Source organism: Rhea americana, unplaced genomic scaffold, assembly GCF_003343005.1.
Source record: "Rhea americana isolate MKP2758 unplaced genomic scaffold, rheAme1 scaffold_2, whole genome shotgun sequence".
Lineage (NCBI taxonomy): Eukaryota > Metazoa > Chordata > Aves > Rheiformes > Rheidae > Rhea > Rhea americana.
In genome coordinates, this window is record NW_028186149.1 from 3,301,116 (window position 1) to 3,316,533 (window position 15,418).

Here is a 15,418-nt window from a genome sequence, read left to right on the forward strand (position 1 = left end):
AAAGTTTCATTTCATGTCACCATTGACAATTCAACACTAAGATGACACAGAACAGTCCAGCAAATTGAATGCCCAATATCATTTTCCTTAAGAATTTCAAGAGCCCATTTCTCACTTGTATCTTCCCTCAAAGTCTAATCCCTAAAGTTTGAAGGAAGGTGGAAGGAAATCACAATTTTTCTGGGAAGACACTGCTTGAAGATGTCCTTTAGTATGATTCAAAAGAACTGATTCATTAGTCGACATGTTTTAAACCTGCACTTCTCATCTACACTCAACTTACCTGATAAAGAAAACAGGCACGATCAGAAATCTAGCTGTCTAGCCAGTTAAAGCTAATTGAAGCGTCCCTTAAAATGGGGTAACTGTTAGCACTATGACAACAAGGACAGGTATAGAACTACAGGGCTTTGCACTGCAAATGATCTGCTGCAGCAGATGCCCTGAATGCACAGAGAAGTACATAGTGTTTAACTGCATTGGACAGAAGTTATTTTCAGGATTTATGCAAAAGTTTAACAGAATAAAGGATAGGGTATATGTGGTTTAAATTAGCTGCTTAGGACAAACACTCCTACTCACTTACCTACAACTAGAGATAACTGTATTCAAAAGCTGCTTAGCAGGAAAAAAAAAGACACATACGAACACATTGCCACACCTTTGAACAGTGTCATCATTCTGATTTCATTTAAGAAGCGACAAMAAAGCAAACACTGTCATGACTGATTTTGTTAGAAAGAACTGGCCCTACAGTCTGTAGAAGAACAGAAAGACACTGTCTGGATCACCACAGTAAAAGCGACATGGGACAGTTGTACCTTACAACGTTAGATTCAAATTTTGAAGTCACAGATGTCACCATTGCAGATAGTCCATACAGCTTAATTCCAGTGCTCCTCTGACTGTTCCCTTTGGTGGGGTTTCACATACTCCTTCCTAAGCTCTGAATTACAGAGAACATTCAAAAATTTTTGCATTAGAACTTTCTCCAAGGTGTTTTATATGCCATTTTGAAGCTTTCCTTGCTACGGATTAAAATAGACAATTATAACTAAAATAAACGAAAAAAATGCCACGCTATGACATGAACAGGTTATTTTCTTTAACTGAGCATTCTAAGCAATCCTGGTAATGTGATTTTAATAGGAGTAACTTAAAATACTTAAGAGTTAGACTATAACATATAGTTAGACTATAYGTAACTGGACAGGCTAGAATACTACCAAAATATCTGGCAGAGTAGGAACAATATGGAATCTAGCATCAACACAGCRATTCAAGAGACAAGCCCCCCACTCCACTGAGCATTTCCAGCGGATCCATTACRCACTTTCATTCTCCACTGCTTTGCAATAAAATTTATATAAAAATYACACAACTATAAATTAATAAAAATTGTAAAAGGAAAATCTGGAATACTGCCTTATATCTCAAAACTGGTTTAAAGCACTTTATCTGCTCCATGAGATACAGAGATAATGGCAAATTCCATGCGGTTATCTGCAGGAATGCTGAGGCCATCACAGATCTGGGATCATGGCATGTTCCTGGAAAATGGATGTTGTTCAGATCCAGACTGGAGTTCTTCATTCCAGGAACCCTGCTAGTGACCGTTCTATTCAGCTCCAAAAAGAGTTCTGGAAGAACATATGGCAGAATCCAGCTAATCCACTACCTACTTACATAGGAAATCAAAATTGCTTTTGTCATGTTACCACATAAATGCATTTCAGAAAAAATAAGGTACTGGAATCTCCTTTATTATTTTAAAAACAGTTTTATTATGTATATTTAGAAATGTGTAATTTTAATAACTGCAAAGAAAAAATCAGCCACACCTGAATAGCTAATAACTCATTAACAGAATGCAGTGATGTATTATCTAAACAGTAGTAGTGCCGATGTGCCATAATAAATTGTCTATTAGTAAAAAAATACATTTCAGGGCACATAGTACAGCATCCTTATCACAAATTACAGTAGGGATACTTTTCAAGAATTTAATCAAAGTATAGAATTCAGAGTTATATTCTTTAAATGCAGCACTTAAAAACGTAACAAGTTTGTGCATTTTTAAAAAGTGTCCTTGTTCATATAATGTAGAAATGCTGCTTTATTGCTGCAGATGTCAAAGTTCAAGGCTCAAAAGGTATGAGAATACAAAGATATCCTTAAGAAACTTTGTCTGTTTTTTTAATATATATTTATATATATAAAAAGGTAAAGCTTATAAAAGTTAATTTACAAACCAAGAACAAAAGTGGTATGCACGCATTATATACAAGCAGTCTAACATCTATAAATTTCCTAATGCATAGCAGAAAACATACCATCATTTTCTTCCGTTTCTCTTCTGGCTGATCAACACAAACAGTACTTGTTCTCTAAACCAAATTCACAATCCCCACCCCCCACCCCTTTTCCCCCAGTCTCTCATGATATATTATCTAGGTAAGCACAAAAGCCATACAAACTTAATACAGAGATCTATAAGAGCTAAGACTATTAAAAACATGAGGGTAAGGCATCCCTGCTGGTTAATAGGTCTGTAATAATGTGGTTAATTTACAAATCTGCAGAGGCAACTGAACCATAGTCATCTCACATGCTTCCCCCCCAAACCCCGTTCTCACRACAATGTTTCCATACACAATTAAGTAGATGTGTTTGTATTAGCCTCTTAGCAGAGGAAAACATCTAAACTGTGCTAGCCAGAGTTGATTGCCATTTCATCGAACATGTACACCAAAAGTCATTTAAAAACTAGAGACCAAAACGTAGTCTTGTGCATTACAAAACAGAGTAGTAAAAAGGCAGACCAAATTTTGTGTTTTCACCAGTGGAGTATGAACTAACTGAATTCTTCTGTATCCAATCCCATTGATATTTGCAATTTTTTTTTTAAACAATGAAATACTAGCAGTGTCCTTAAAAAAAGCAACAACAAAAACCAAACGGAAAACCAGAAAACCACCAATGAACCAAAGCATATAGAACCTGCAAGAACCCTACCTTGTTCCCACTGTACACTCCCTGTTTGTGGCATGTATTGTGACCATGGTTCAAAGAGTGTACTTGCTAAACCACTGTTAGTTAAAGCAAGATGCTTAAACACTAAGATCCATTATCATTTATAGAACAGTTAATACTTGATAGAGTGGTTCAGTTTATATGTAAGGTCCATCTCAGTTTCACATTATTTACTCAGTCAGCTAGCTTAATATTTAGAAGTGGTCAATTAGAACTGAGACACAGTTTGCTCCAACAAGATAGTTTGGATCCCCAGGAAGAGACTTGTTCTGCCAGGTTTTGGGGTCACCTGTGGGAGGAAAACACAATGCTGGTGTTTAGTATCYGCTGTCAAACAGAGTACATCTTGAAACAACCAAGTTTTTGGATAGGRCTTCTTAAATTCTAAATCAACCTTTGTTTTTTTGTTTGKTTTTTTTATATAATATAGGATAGAACACAGCTTTTTAAAAAGAAAGATGCTGTTCCAGAATTGTTAATTATAAATCATTTTACTCTGCAGCACCAACACACAGCTTTCTGTAAAAACGTTAACAATATATCAGGCACTCGCCAGCTCTTTCACAGAGTGACAAAATACTAAGACATTTTAAAAGCTACTCTGGGTAGGATGCATTTGAAGTTTTTAAATAACTTCGAATACAGATGAGTCAATCTGAAATTATATTGTAACAAAGCACTATGACATACAGGTAWGCTTTACTTTCCACTGTGAAAGTCAGCATAGAGGGGATTGAAATCATTACTTTGCATCTTCACCCAATGCACTCGTACAAGAGCTTGACAACATCATTAGTTTTGGAAAAGCTGTATACTGACATTCTTAAAGAGATCCCAGTCTGCTGGTCTATACTGAACACTTCCACAGCAGATCTTATCCACTCGGGATCAAGGTCCTGACTAACTTTGTCAGAAGGGAAAAGTATTCACGTGCTATCTCACCAGACAAAAGTGACATTCCCATCTGCATACTCAACTGTTGCCTATGGTTTCAAGTGGAGAATTTATTCTTCATTTACTTATCTAAAAACATTACTAAATGCTGCTGCTGTAAGAAGAGTATTATTACGGTATAACAGAGAAAAACACACTGGAATTCTTAAAGCCTTCCAGATAAATGGCATTCATAGATTGGTCGAAGTAGATCTGGCTTGAGAAATGCGCAACATGACAGAAAATCCAGTCCCACAGACTGCAAACACCTGAGATCTCTGTATTAAATGAAACTGATGTAAACTCCATACAGTTTTCTTGAACTCATGCAAACAAAATGAAGTACACAATGCACTGAGTGATGGTAACATCTGATGTAGGGACAAAAATTAGAAATGGCCTGTGCACAGTTTAGAGAATGCAAGCAAGTCTACTACAGCCAGGTAAAACTAATTATTTCAGTTAAGAGCTTAGTAATATTGGAGGATTTTCCATTGTTGTAGATGCAGAAATTCTGCTCAATCAAGACTGACAAGACTGAATGCATTAGTTGGAGGGCAGAATAAGAGGTTAGGAGGACTAGGCCCTTGTCTTGCGTAAGAGAAACACTATAGCAGATGTTTTCCCAATCTTTCCTTCTAAATACATTGTGAGGACCAGATTGCAGCCAGTGCAACTCTAGCTGTTGAGGACGTTCCTCCCGTAATTACACACAAATGTTTTGAGAAAATGATCATCTAGTATTTTGTTCTATTATAATATAATAGGTGTGGCCATAAAAGGCAACCTTTTCTCCAGTTGGTCTTAACACCAGAATCATTCGAGAGTTTGAAGAGGTTTAGCAGTGTAATATATTGATAGCAGGCCTAAATGTGGCAGAAAGGGTGTTAGTAAGTGCAAATGAATGTATTTTAAGGACAGAACATGGACACATTTAGGAAAAGATGAGGCAGAGCAGAATACTGAAGACAGGAAAAAAACAAGAATTCTATAAACTCTTAATATAAAGCCATCTGAAAAATCAGAGTCCCATAACCAACTACTTTAAAAAGAGAGAAAACAATTATTTATTTAAGACACAGTATGGTCTACTTACATATCATAAGACAGAATTGCCTAATTTTAAAGTTTGTCTCAAAAGAGCAATGTTATGATATACATCCCATTTCAGATTAACAGAATGTGGTGTTATATTTACAATACATAAAGTGTTATTGTTTGAATATACACGCTCTTGCTCTCTCACCCACACATGCACTTGCACACACACCACTTTGGATAGGGAGAAAAATGTCTCAAACTTCAGTTATTGTTTTGAAGATTTGAATCCTCCCCCTTCACTTCAAGTAAGTTCATGAACAGGTGTTACAGTTACAAAATAAGTGCTGTCTCATCTTTGTACATAATTAATATTTTCCAGGACCCTAAGGTTTTTGTGTCGGTATTTTAACACTGTCACATATATACACATTGTTAAATAGATGCATGCAACACATGCATATAATAGCTTATAAAAACAAAGTTATTGCCATTAATACCTCTAAGTTATTGAATCCCCATCAAGGGAATTGATGCTTTACTCTTCCAAGCATCAGCGCTTTGGTGTTGACAGTGATAGATACATTAATGACAGAAGATATGCATACACAATGGCTTAAATGCTGTATACAGAAAGTACATTTTTCAACTCATCATTTAGATCATATGTACACATTAACGGTATAAAGTTTTCCACCATAAATTTTGAAGGTAGCTGAATAAAACCTTAAGACTTTTTCCCCAAATGTGCAAACATTGCTTTGTATATCTCTAACTTCACAGCCATTTCATGAAATTGCTTGAAATTTGCCCAGGAATTCTAACTTAGGCTCATCATTGACAATTTCAGCCAAAACATTTCTCCTCTGTTCCCAGAAAGCCACAGTGAGGTAAAAATGGACCGATAAATAAAACTGCAATCTAGTTGCATCTTTCACTACCAACCCAAAACTTCTGGGCAAAAGGCGGTAGAGGAAAAAATAGGCAGAAGCAAGCAAGAAAAGTCTTGTGGAAAATCCAGCTACATTAGGATAAGTTGTAAATGTTTTTACTAAACACTACAGTTTTCTTAAACGATCCAATTGTTAGCATCAACTTGCACACATGGAAACAGTTAACAAGTGTTAAATCATGATTTATGAACATGCAGATTGTTAAGATTTGCCAGAGTCCTATATGGTTAATTAAGCAACAAACAACAGTTATGTTACAAAGGCCAGAGGTACATAATCATTTCCTCTTGAGTTTTAGTGCGACTATCATTTCAAGTGTATTCAGCTGTAGCAGTCCTCAAGAAAGAAGAGTGAATAGAAAAATACAGTAATATTTAATAGACTAATGATAGATATTACTCTTTCTGCTGTCAGTCATGGTTTTAGATATGAATTTGCACCATGAGTAAATGTAAGAAAAGACATTTGTAATGAAAGTGAAATGGGAGAGTTTGACACAAATACAGTGATTGAGTTCCTTATATTACACAGCATCACCTTTAGCCAAATGAACTTAAATTATTCGATAGCACCCAAAAGCCCCAAAAGGACAGAGGGAGGACAGCATACCCGACGAGGAGTCGGAGGATTTTAGAGCAAAAGACCAACCATCAGGGGTCATAGACGCACAATGTGGCAGGCGCAGCTCCACTGGCTTCAGGAATTTTAGTCCATGGGGCCCACACATTACCAAGGGGCTAAGTAGTGTTTCACCTACAGTTAACAGAAATTATTACATTATATCCATATTATTACATACTTATATTACAGAGCGACACGATAACTTAATTCTACAGAATAGYATCATCATTTTGAACTATAAAGAATAGCAGTTATCAAGATTGTTTCTCACTGCCCCTTTTAGAGCACTCCAGTGACTTTTCAATGGTACATATCACATTATTTCCAAATGAAAAAGGATAAACAACAATGACTAAATCATGTTGGGATTTTCTTGGCATTAAATTCTATGCAGGTTCATTAGAAGTTAAGCAGGTTAATCAGAAGTAACAAAAACCAAATCTGTATCAGCCTTGCTAATGCAACAGCTGATGGTGCTCTGCTCATATGGATTTAAGGCACACTGGGCTGAATCAACCCCCCTAGACATACTTGTGTACTTCTGAGCACTTATTTGCAGCTCAGGAACTTACAACCCCATCCTACCAATCAAAATGCACAGTACAAAAGCATGTAGGTTTATTTTTACAATTTAACACTCCAAGGGTAACATAAGATTATTCAGTTGAAGAGCATGTTGCACTGAAATTATAAAGATTCAAGGCAACCATGGATTGCCACTGTTGCAACTGCACATTCATGAAACTAAGGCTTTTACTTTATTGACTTTAGGAAACTGGGAATTTAACAGGTTTTATATCATGTTTTATCAGGTGCTTGTACACTGAAATAGTGATGTTAAGGACAGATGGGAAAAGGGAAAGATTCCTGAACCGTAAGATATCGTACTTATCCCCTTTTATTTATATACCTCTCCCTTCCCCTCCCTCCCTCTCTCAAAGTATATTCTTCTTCCTTAAGTTAAAAAACAAAGGTGAGTCCATTTTTAGACAAATTAAAACATATTTTGAACTGCTGAAATAAATTCCAGACTTAATTAAAAACTTACTTGACTTGAATCAAATATCCGATTATGCTTTGTGTAATTCTTTTGGTCCTAATGTCTAGAAAATATCCCTGAAACTACAATTTCAAAGCTTCTTTAAAATAAGAAAAAATCCACAACAACTTCCATCTTACTGGCAATTTTCTGAGCAGAATACTTTTTCCTTTGTACTGCTCATTTATGAGATACAGGAAAGACCACATTTCCCTCTAAACGTAACTGGTAGTAATACTAAATAATACAGCAAGTTACAGCACCAGCTCTTACCTTTCTCTTTGTCCAAAGGTGGAAGTATACTATTATCTCTGCAGACTTTGAAATATATTTCTTGCTCTATTCCCTCTGGAATGGCTCCTTGTGGTATAATAATACTAACTCCAGTCTCAATGGAGCTCAATACACCACCATTGCTGTTAAATACACCTCTTGCTGTGGCTACAACAGTGTGTCCATCTTCTTCCTCCTCATCCTCTAGTGCCGAAGGGCTGAATATAGGACAGAGATTAAAGTCTAGCAGTTTTGTCAGCATTTTCTTCCTGAAAAATCAGTGGCATACTTATATGTAACTTATTTACCAGTGCATGGCCAGTAGGCTAGCACCAATTTAAGACAATATTGAGTATGCCCAACAATCATTTGAGACAACTAAGATAAAAATAGCTCAAGTTCTACCTTGACTGACAAGATGTCATTTTCACTCACTCCTCCTCCCACACACATGCACCCCCCCACACACACACAATCTCCCCCTCCTCAATGTACACAAACTTTGAAAATTTATAGGAGCTTATGCTTTCAAATGCTCACTTCTGGGATTCCAGCTACACGCATTGCTTAGTAAGACTAAACACCTTGGAGATACGAAGGCTTTCATTTTTCCTCCCAAGACTACATTATAACATGACTTCAATATCAGAAGTAACAATTCTTATGCAAGCTGCACTGAATCTGCTCTCTCAGCTTTAAAGGAAGGAGAAACTGCTCAATTTAATATTGTAAGACACATTGACACACATTGAAAATGAAACTCAAAGATTTCTCCAGGTTGCCATGATACAACTAAAAGAAATAAATTATCAAATGACTAATTTGATTAGATTTCAGATCAGTTTCTAAAGTAGAAATCATGAAGAAACCAGTAACTTCAAGATTTCTAGTAGTCTATGACTATACAGGATCAAAACATTCCTCATCTCTTAAAGAGTAAGTAGGATTCATTCTGGTATTATATTTCTGAGTCAGTGAAGGAACAAGCAGGATTTCAAGTCTGGTTCATGCATTTTAATTATTCAGAGATCACAGAGAATAGTAAAATACTATTTTGCAAATATTAATAAGAATCAAAACAAGTGAGCAAAGAGTCTAACAGAATACTATTTGTTACTGTTGACATATTTTAGTTCTGACTGCTCAAGAACACTAGGTAAATACAAGCTACTTCTAAGCAGTTACTGTTTGGTCTCACAGTAAGGAGATCCGATACAAAATTGCTAAAGTGATTTTCTCTTTTCACAAAGACTTTCAAAATGTCCCCCACACAAATGAACTGAGAACTGTCTCTACACACATATAATTAAGACAATTCGGTGCAACAGCTATCATTAGAAATTAACTCTGTCTTCTAGAGACAAATAAAAAGGTCAAGTGATCAATATCTACCAGAAAAGTTAAAATTCTAGTATGAGAAATAAGAGCCATACCACTTCTTAATGGTAAAAATTGGATACAAGATGACAGGAACAAGACAGTGAAGACTCACACCTTAAATACCTCTCCAGATGCTCTTTGGCAGAATTTTAGAATCACAGTAGCCATCTTGGCTTATGGGCTGACATCAACAAAAGTTGGAAGCACAGCAATGAAGAAACTCGTGGTTTCATAGATGAACTATTTCAAAGATGTACTAATGAAAACAAAAACAAACAAAATGCCAAGACACTTACCTTACAGGAATGGCTTTAGGCACAGCATTAACATTATTTGGTTGATATTTCGGCTTGTCTGCCTGTACAGCGAAGGTGTCCATTCCACTGTCAAACTCAGGAGGCTGTGACGAGCTGTGTGCTTTCAAAATTGGTTGAGGAGAATTTGGAGATTTTGATGGMAGCTCTGGTTTATGTTGAGCTTCATTTGGCAAGAGATTATGGTTGAATTTAGGACTTTCAAACTTGCGCTCAAATGGCCTGGCAGCACTCGTGTAAGGTTTTGTTGTAAAGCGGTTGTAAGAAGGAGTGACCGTTTTCTGAATCTGATCAGTTCCATTAATGGGGCCTTTATCAGGGAAACTCTTCTGAGGATAAAATGTAGACTGCACAGTGTCCTCCCTAGAGGATCTGAAAATTGCTGGTTTGTTCTGCGGTGGAGGAGGCTCAGACATGGAATTAACTGCAATGCAAATAAAGATATCAAATCATCAATAACCACCAGAATTTTCCAATCCTSTACACAATAGCATGAGAATACATTTTGTCCAACTTCTAATCTACTAGATAAGAGAGCTGAATCTTAATACATATTTAGGTCACCAATCTTCCTATTACATTTCACACACTCTGGCAAATTATCCCTGTTTCATCACATTTGTTAGATATAATGGTATGATCTTTTCATTAAGAGGTTAAACTAATTTATACCTTGCCAAAAAATAGAAAAAAAAAAATATCATGCACTTAGACTTGTAAAATTCAGTTGGACCAAACATCACTCCTAAGCATATTAAAATCAAAGCTATTTTCTCTTCTATTTTTAGAAGCCTATGAACTACTTATGCCTAAGAGTCTGTTCCAACAGGATACAGAAATTCATCTTTAAATGCTGTAAAGTTTATTTCATCTTTGCTGAGGCCACTAAACATGGAATACACAGTTATGATGACTACTTAAACCTAGAAATCACAGGGGCAGATAGATCACCAAACAGCTCACAGGATTCAACTTGAATATAGTAAAACGTTACGTCCACTAGTAATTGCTTCAAATTTCAATTAGAGAACAACAGAGCTACCAGTTCACACACTGAAATATCCACARAAGTGCTCAACATTGAGTAAATTATGTGGCTTGATCAAAAGTTCTTCAGTCTAAGTTTATATTTTTAAGAGACACCTTAATAGAATGTTATTCTGCAGCAATTCCTAGGCACTACATTTTTCTTCCCTTAAGTAGAAATTTTGCAGTGACTCAAGACATCTGTGCCATTTGCAAATTACGGGAAAGGAGAAAGCATTCCAGTAAGGTGTGTAAACACAAATTCAGTTACAATATATGAGACAGGTTAACTTTCAAACTGCTCACCCTCAGAAAGTGCAGGCTTGTGATGTGCTGGGAGAGACAGGACAGGACTATTAATTGACTGAGGTTGTGTATACTGTACTGAAGAAGCAGGAGGAGGAGTTGTAACTTGAGGGACCGACTCATAACGCTTTTCACCAACAGGCCTATCCATTGATTCAACATCAGTTGTCTTCCCCCTGTTGAAATAAAGTGAAATCAATATTTGACTGTTCGGTTTTCCTCAGTATTCTGAGTTCCTGCCTTCACCATATTTTTCTTCTATGATCATTTGATTTCCATCTCTTCCTATAAACATCAAAACACATTTTCTTTAATAACCTTTCCTAAATATAAAAACATTCATCAATAAGCACAATAGATTTCAAGACAACATTGAATCTTGAAAAAGATTAGTAACACAAACCAAAGATGGCAAACAAAAGGCAGATGACATCTCAGGTGTATTTTTGTAATTACCTACAAGATCTTTGTTTTTTTAATTTGAGTTGGAGTATTTTCAGTTAAAAAAAAGTTCTCTAATTTAGCAGGTCTTCAAAATAAGAATTTAAACTGAGGATTTCGGAGGTGGGTGTGGAAGAGAGAGTTGTTTAAAAGCCTAATTGGCTAAGAAAGAGGAAAGCGGGTTCCAGCATAGCTTTTCTAAATACACCCARTATTTGAACAATGCCATCTTCATTAGAAATGCAATCAGCTTAAGCTTCACTAGCTTTATGTGCATAATGTAGACAATTTTAAAATCTTATTTTCAAAATATTTCTTGCTGATACTAGAGATATTTCTCCAAAAGAGATCCTTTTGGGAGATGACTGATTTCACAAATACCTGTCATTTTGGACTGCAATATATTGCACTTACTTTCAGAATTCATGAGTCAAAATTTTGAAGTGCACATAATGCCTGTGATGAAATGTAACAGTGAGAGGACACCTTAAAACATCCTCACATCAACAGCAGTCTTACCACTTGATGTTCCTTTTCAAGTAGTCATAGCTAGTGTAAGAGCCAAGTAATCTAGGTGATAGCAAAGCAAACAGCAATAGAAGAATGAAAGAAAAATAGTCATTCTATCTTGAGCATGTTATTTTTTCACACTTACGTTAGTCCTAGCACTTCTCATACAACACRACTGTTTGACAAAAAGACATTAGCTTGAATAGTGACATGTCTGATTAGGCCTTTGCTGTACACATATGCACAATGATCACTTACTATATTTAACATGAGATTTTGTCAGTGAATTGTGTGGTGGTCAATATCTCAAACTGACAGCTATATAAAGTAACAAAAAGATGACACTAACTTTAAACCATTTATTAGAAGCTGTATAAGTAAATGGTTATTTGATATATTTTTAAAAAGCAAACCAAGAAATCTCAAATTCTAACAGAATCTTACTTATGCTTGCACTTATCTTATTCTTCAGTCTTTAAACATATCTAAGAACAATGTAGTTTTTGCAGTTCATATCAGGTACAATTACAACAAGTATTTCTATAACACTACCAACTCATCCAAAACCAGGTACAATTCTCTAAGCTAAGCAGAATATTGTTTCCTTTACTCATTTGTGAGATCTGAAAAAGACCACCTTCTCTGCTGAACAAATTTAGCAGTTCTTAAAGGTGCATCTTCAAACAACTGTTTAGATACACCAGGAGAAAGAATCATAAGCATATCTATGTTTTACCTTAGTTTCAACACTACTTCGCTTGTAAACTGCAAGCAAATGCATTTTACATTAAGACAATTGTCCACCATCCATTCATTTTCTCTACGCCAATAAAAATGTAACAAACCGCATTAACAAGCTACAGTGAAAATTATGTATTCATGCTTCAGTATGATACGTAAGTCAAGTATTACAGATTCTTTTATATCTATAGTCTAGTGTTTCCCTATGAAGAAATTTYGCTACTTGTTCTGATCCTTTTTATTTTATTTTTTTTACAGTGGTCAAGAAAAAAAAAATCTGATATTTGTAAAATGAGTAAATATATGTATGAACAAAATCACAAGTCTTTCCTATTCCATTTCAAAACACGCTATTCATGTATTTATTAATTAGCTAGCATTCACTCATTCTACAATTAAGGTTAGAATACCTTAATGTAAAGTTTAAATATTTGCATCATTTTAAAAGAACTCACAAATAAGCTCTTAACCACCTGCAAACGTTATCTGCAGTTAGTCTCTCAGCTGAGAAAGAAGCAGAGAGACTGGCTGTCACTTAACACACTGAAGACTAATTTCTCCCTTAAAATAGAATGAAAACTGGTATGTGAAGATTRCATGCAACATTACAAGACTGCACTTACTGTTTACAGAATTCTTGTTTGAAAAGTACATATTCTCCTTTAACATTCAAATCTTTACTATGTTTATTTCATTAAAAARATCCAATAAAAAATTTAATCATAAACCCTATCTGTAAACAGCACCTTGGCTAAAGAAGATTGAGAGARTTTCCTTTCCCTGAAAGGCAGAATAGCCTTCTCCGTAGGAGCGGAGAACAAGCTTTGGGCAAAGGAAAGACTGTTCTATCTTAACACCACACCTGACTGCTTTCCTATTTCTAAAGTAGCAGGAAAGAATAAATAATTATTATTACTATTATTATGAGAACAGTCGTAATGCTTGGGAGAAGAGCATTATGAAACTAAGAAAAGGTTTGGTCAACTTTGAGAAGTCTGCTTCATGACCACGTGAATGGGTTGCTCAGTGGATGAAACAGCATCTGCATGAAATTGCGTTTAAAATTAGTGTTGCAAAAAAAGGTCATTTTAGATCTGCTGTATCTATATCACACTGATTTTATAGAAAACAGTATGCATCTAACAGCAGAAGTTATCACTACACACTTCCTCACTGTTTTCTTTACTCCAGATGGGTGGTATTCTCAGAAAAATGCCTACCTGAAATCACTGCTTCTCAGAGGGAGATATAAACCAGTTGGAGGTGGGGGTGGAAGGGTAGCATTTTCTGAAGTAGAGACCAAAAAAGATAGCTGTGACAATAGAAATGCAGCTGGCATTGCACTGGCCACAGGACAAAGTGCCTCCTTCCATGGCATGCACCTAAGGCTGAGCCCCAGCTGCGCTACTCAGGATCCCCACATAAGCAAACCCATTATCAAACACTTGCCTGTGAATTGTCAGCACACCCGTGAAGTTCCTCTAGTCAAAGATGTGCTGTATCCTAAGCTTACTTAGTTTTTGTTTAAAAATTATATATACTCCCGATTAACACTAGGTACAGTCTATAAATTTGAGTGTATAGAATAAAGTTTTAATCAAACCAAGCTCCTGATCTTAAGATCCGATTCAGACCRTCTCCACACACAAAAGGCTGGCTCAGGAGAAGACACAGGACTCTGCAAGAGCAGTTTTAGAGCAAGCTGCTCCTCAGATGAGACGGTACCTGATCGTGTAAGTACTCCTAACTATTTCAATGCAGARTTTAGCCACGCTCATTCTGTAGTATTTCAAGCTAATGCAGGTAACTACAGTGAACCAAGCAGGAATTAGTTCACTACTCACAGCAGCAGCACCTTCTCAAATTGATCCAGCTAGATCCACAAACACACATCCATTTACCGTTTTCACTATTTTCTCAGACAAAGCAAGAGAACCTAGTCCTTACTCTACAGTTGCTGACAACAACATAAAAATGCTGAAGTGCATCTTTGTAAGCACCCTTACGAAACAGTTTTAATGATGGCATAAATTTCCTTAATTTAAATAAAAAGGTAAACGTTTGTACACATAATAGTCATACATACTCTCTCAATGCTAGATCTGATTTCTTTCAAATACAAGATTGCAATATGAACCTTCATTTTAAGACACTTCATATTACATAACCTGCTTAAACTCATTTGTGACATACTATATGTACTGCTAATTGAAGATAAACTCACCTGCCCCATCTTCAAAAAGATACAAGCCAATATGGTTGAAAAACACCTATAAATTTTCACTGTTTTATTTAAGCTGCAAACCCATTGTCAGACAATGGATAAAAATTTATTCCAAAATTAAGCAAGACGGTTTAGTGTATTCTGCATACCCTACCCAGATAAAGTAATTAAGCAAGTTTCCAGAACATAGCATAAGCACATATAAAAGCTCTAAGTACTAGCTTATGGCATTAATAACGAAACTGCACCAAAAGATGACTGTCAACAGCTAACTTCAGCTCACCATAAACCACTAATAAGTATTAATGCTCTCTTCAGGAAAATATATATTACCTCCCTGCAAATAGTAAGGTAGAAGCCTCAGCCATAAGCAAACAGTTTTAATCTCCAAAGCAGTACACAATGGTTAAGTTTAGAATGGCTTCCAAAGCAGAAGTTGTACATCTTATTTTCTCTGCAAAAAATGTGACACAAATATACGATGACATCACCATCAACATACAAAGTATGAATTCAAAGACAAGTTTGAAACTTCAAATATATTTTAGTTGTTATACACGTATGTAGTTAAAAGATTTTAAGTTTG

General features: G+C 35.7%; 1 protein-coding gene across 5 annotated transcripts in view; it reads right to left on the reverse strand.

Moving 5' to 3' along the window:
* Nucleotides 1–1,760: 1,760 nt before the first annotated feature.
* TJP1 (tight junction protein 1) overlaps nt 1,761–15,418 on the reverse strand; it is a 166,476-nt gene continuing 152,818 nt past the window's right edge. For 3 of the 5 annotated variants that reach the window (XM_085303319.1, XM_085303316.1, XM_085303321.1), the window contains 5 exons: nt 10,917–11,092; nt 9,567–10,008; nt 7,891–8,108; nt 6,567–6,710; nt 1,761–3,322 (listed from right to left, as the gene is read on the reverse strand). In XM_085303319.1, coding sequence (XP_085159445.1) covers nt 3,228–3,322; nt 6,567–6,710; nt 7,891–8,108; nt 9,567–10,008; nt 10,917–11,092 — 1,075 coding nt within the window. In that variant the 3' untranslated portion in view covers nt 1,761–3,227. The remainder of the gene's footprint in view (nt 3,323–6,566; nt 6,711–7,890; nt 8,109–9,566; nt 10,009–10,916; nt 11,093–15,418) is intronic. The other 2 variants (XM_085303318.1, XM_085303317.1) reach the window with 2 other exon arrangements.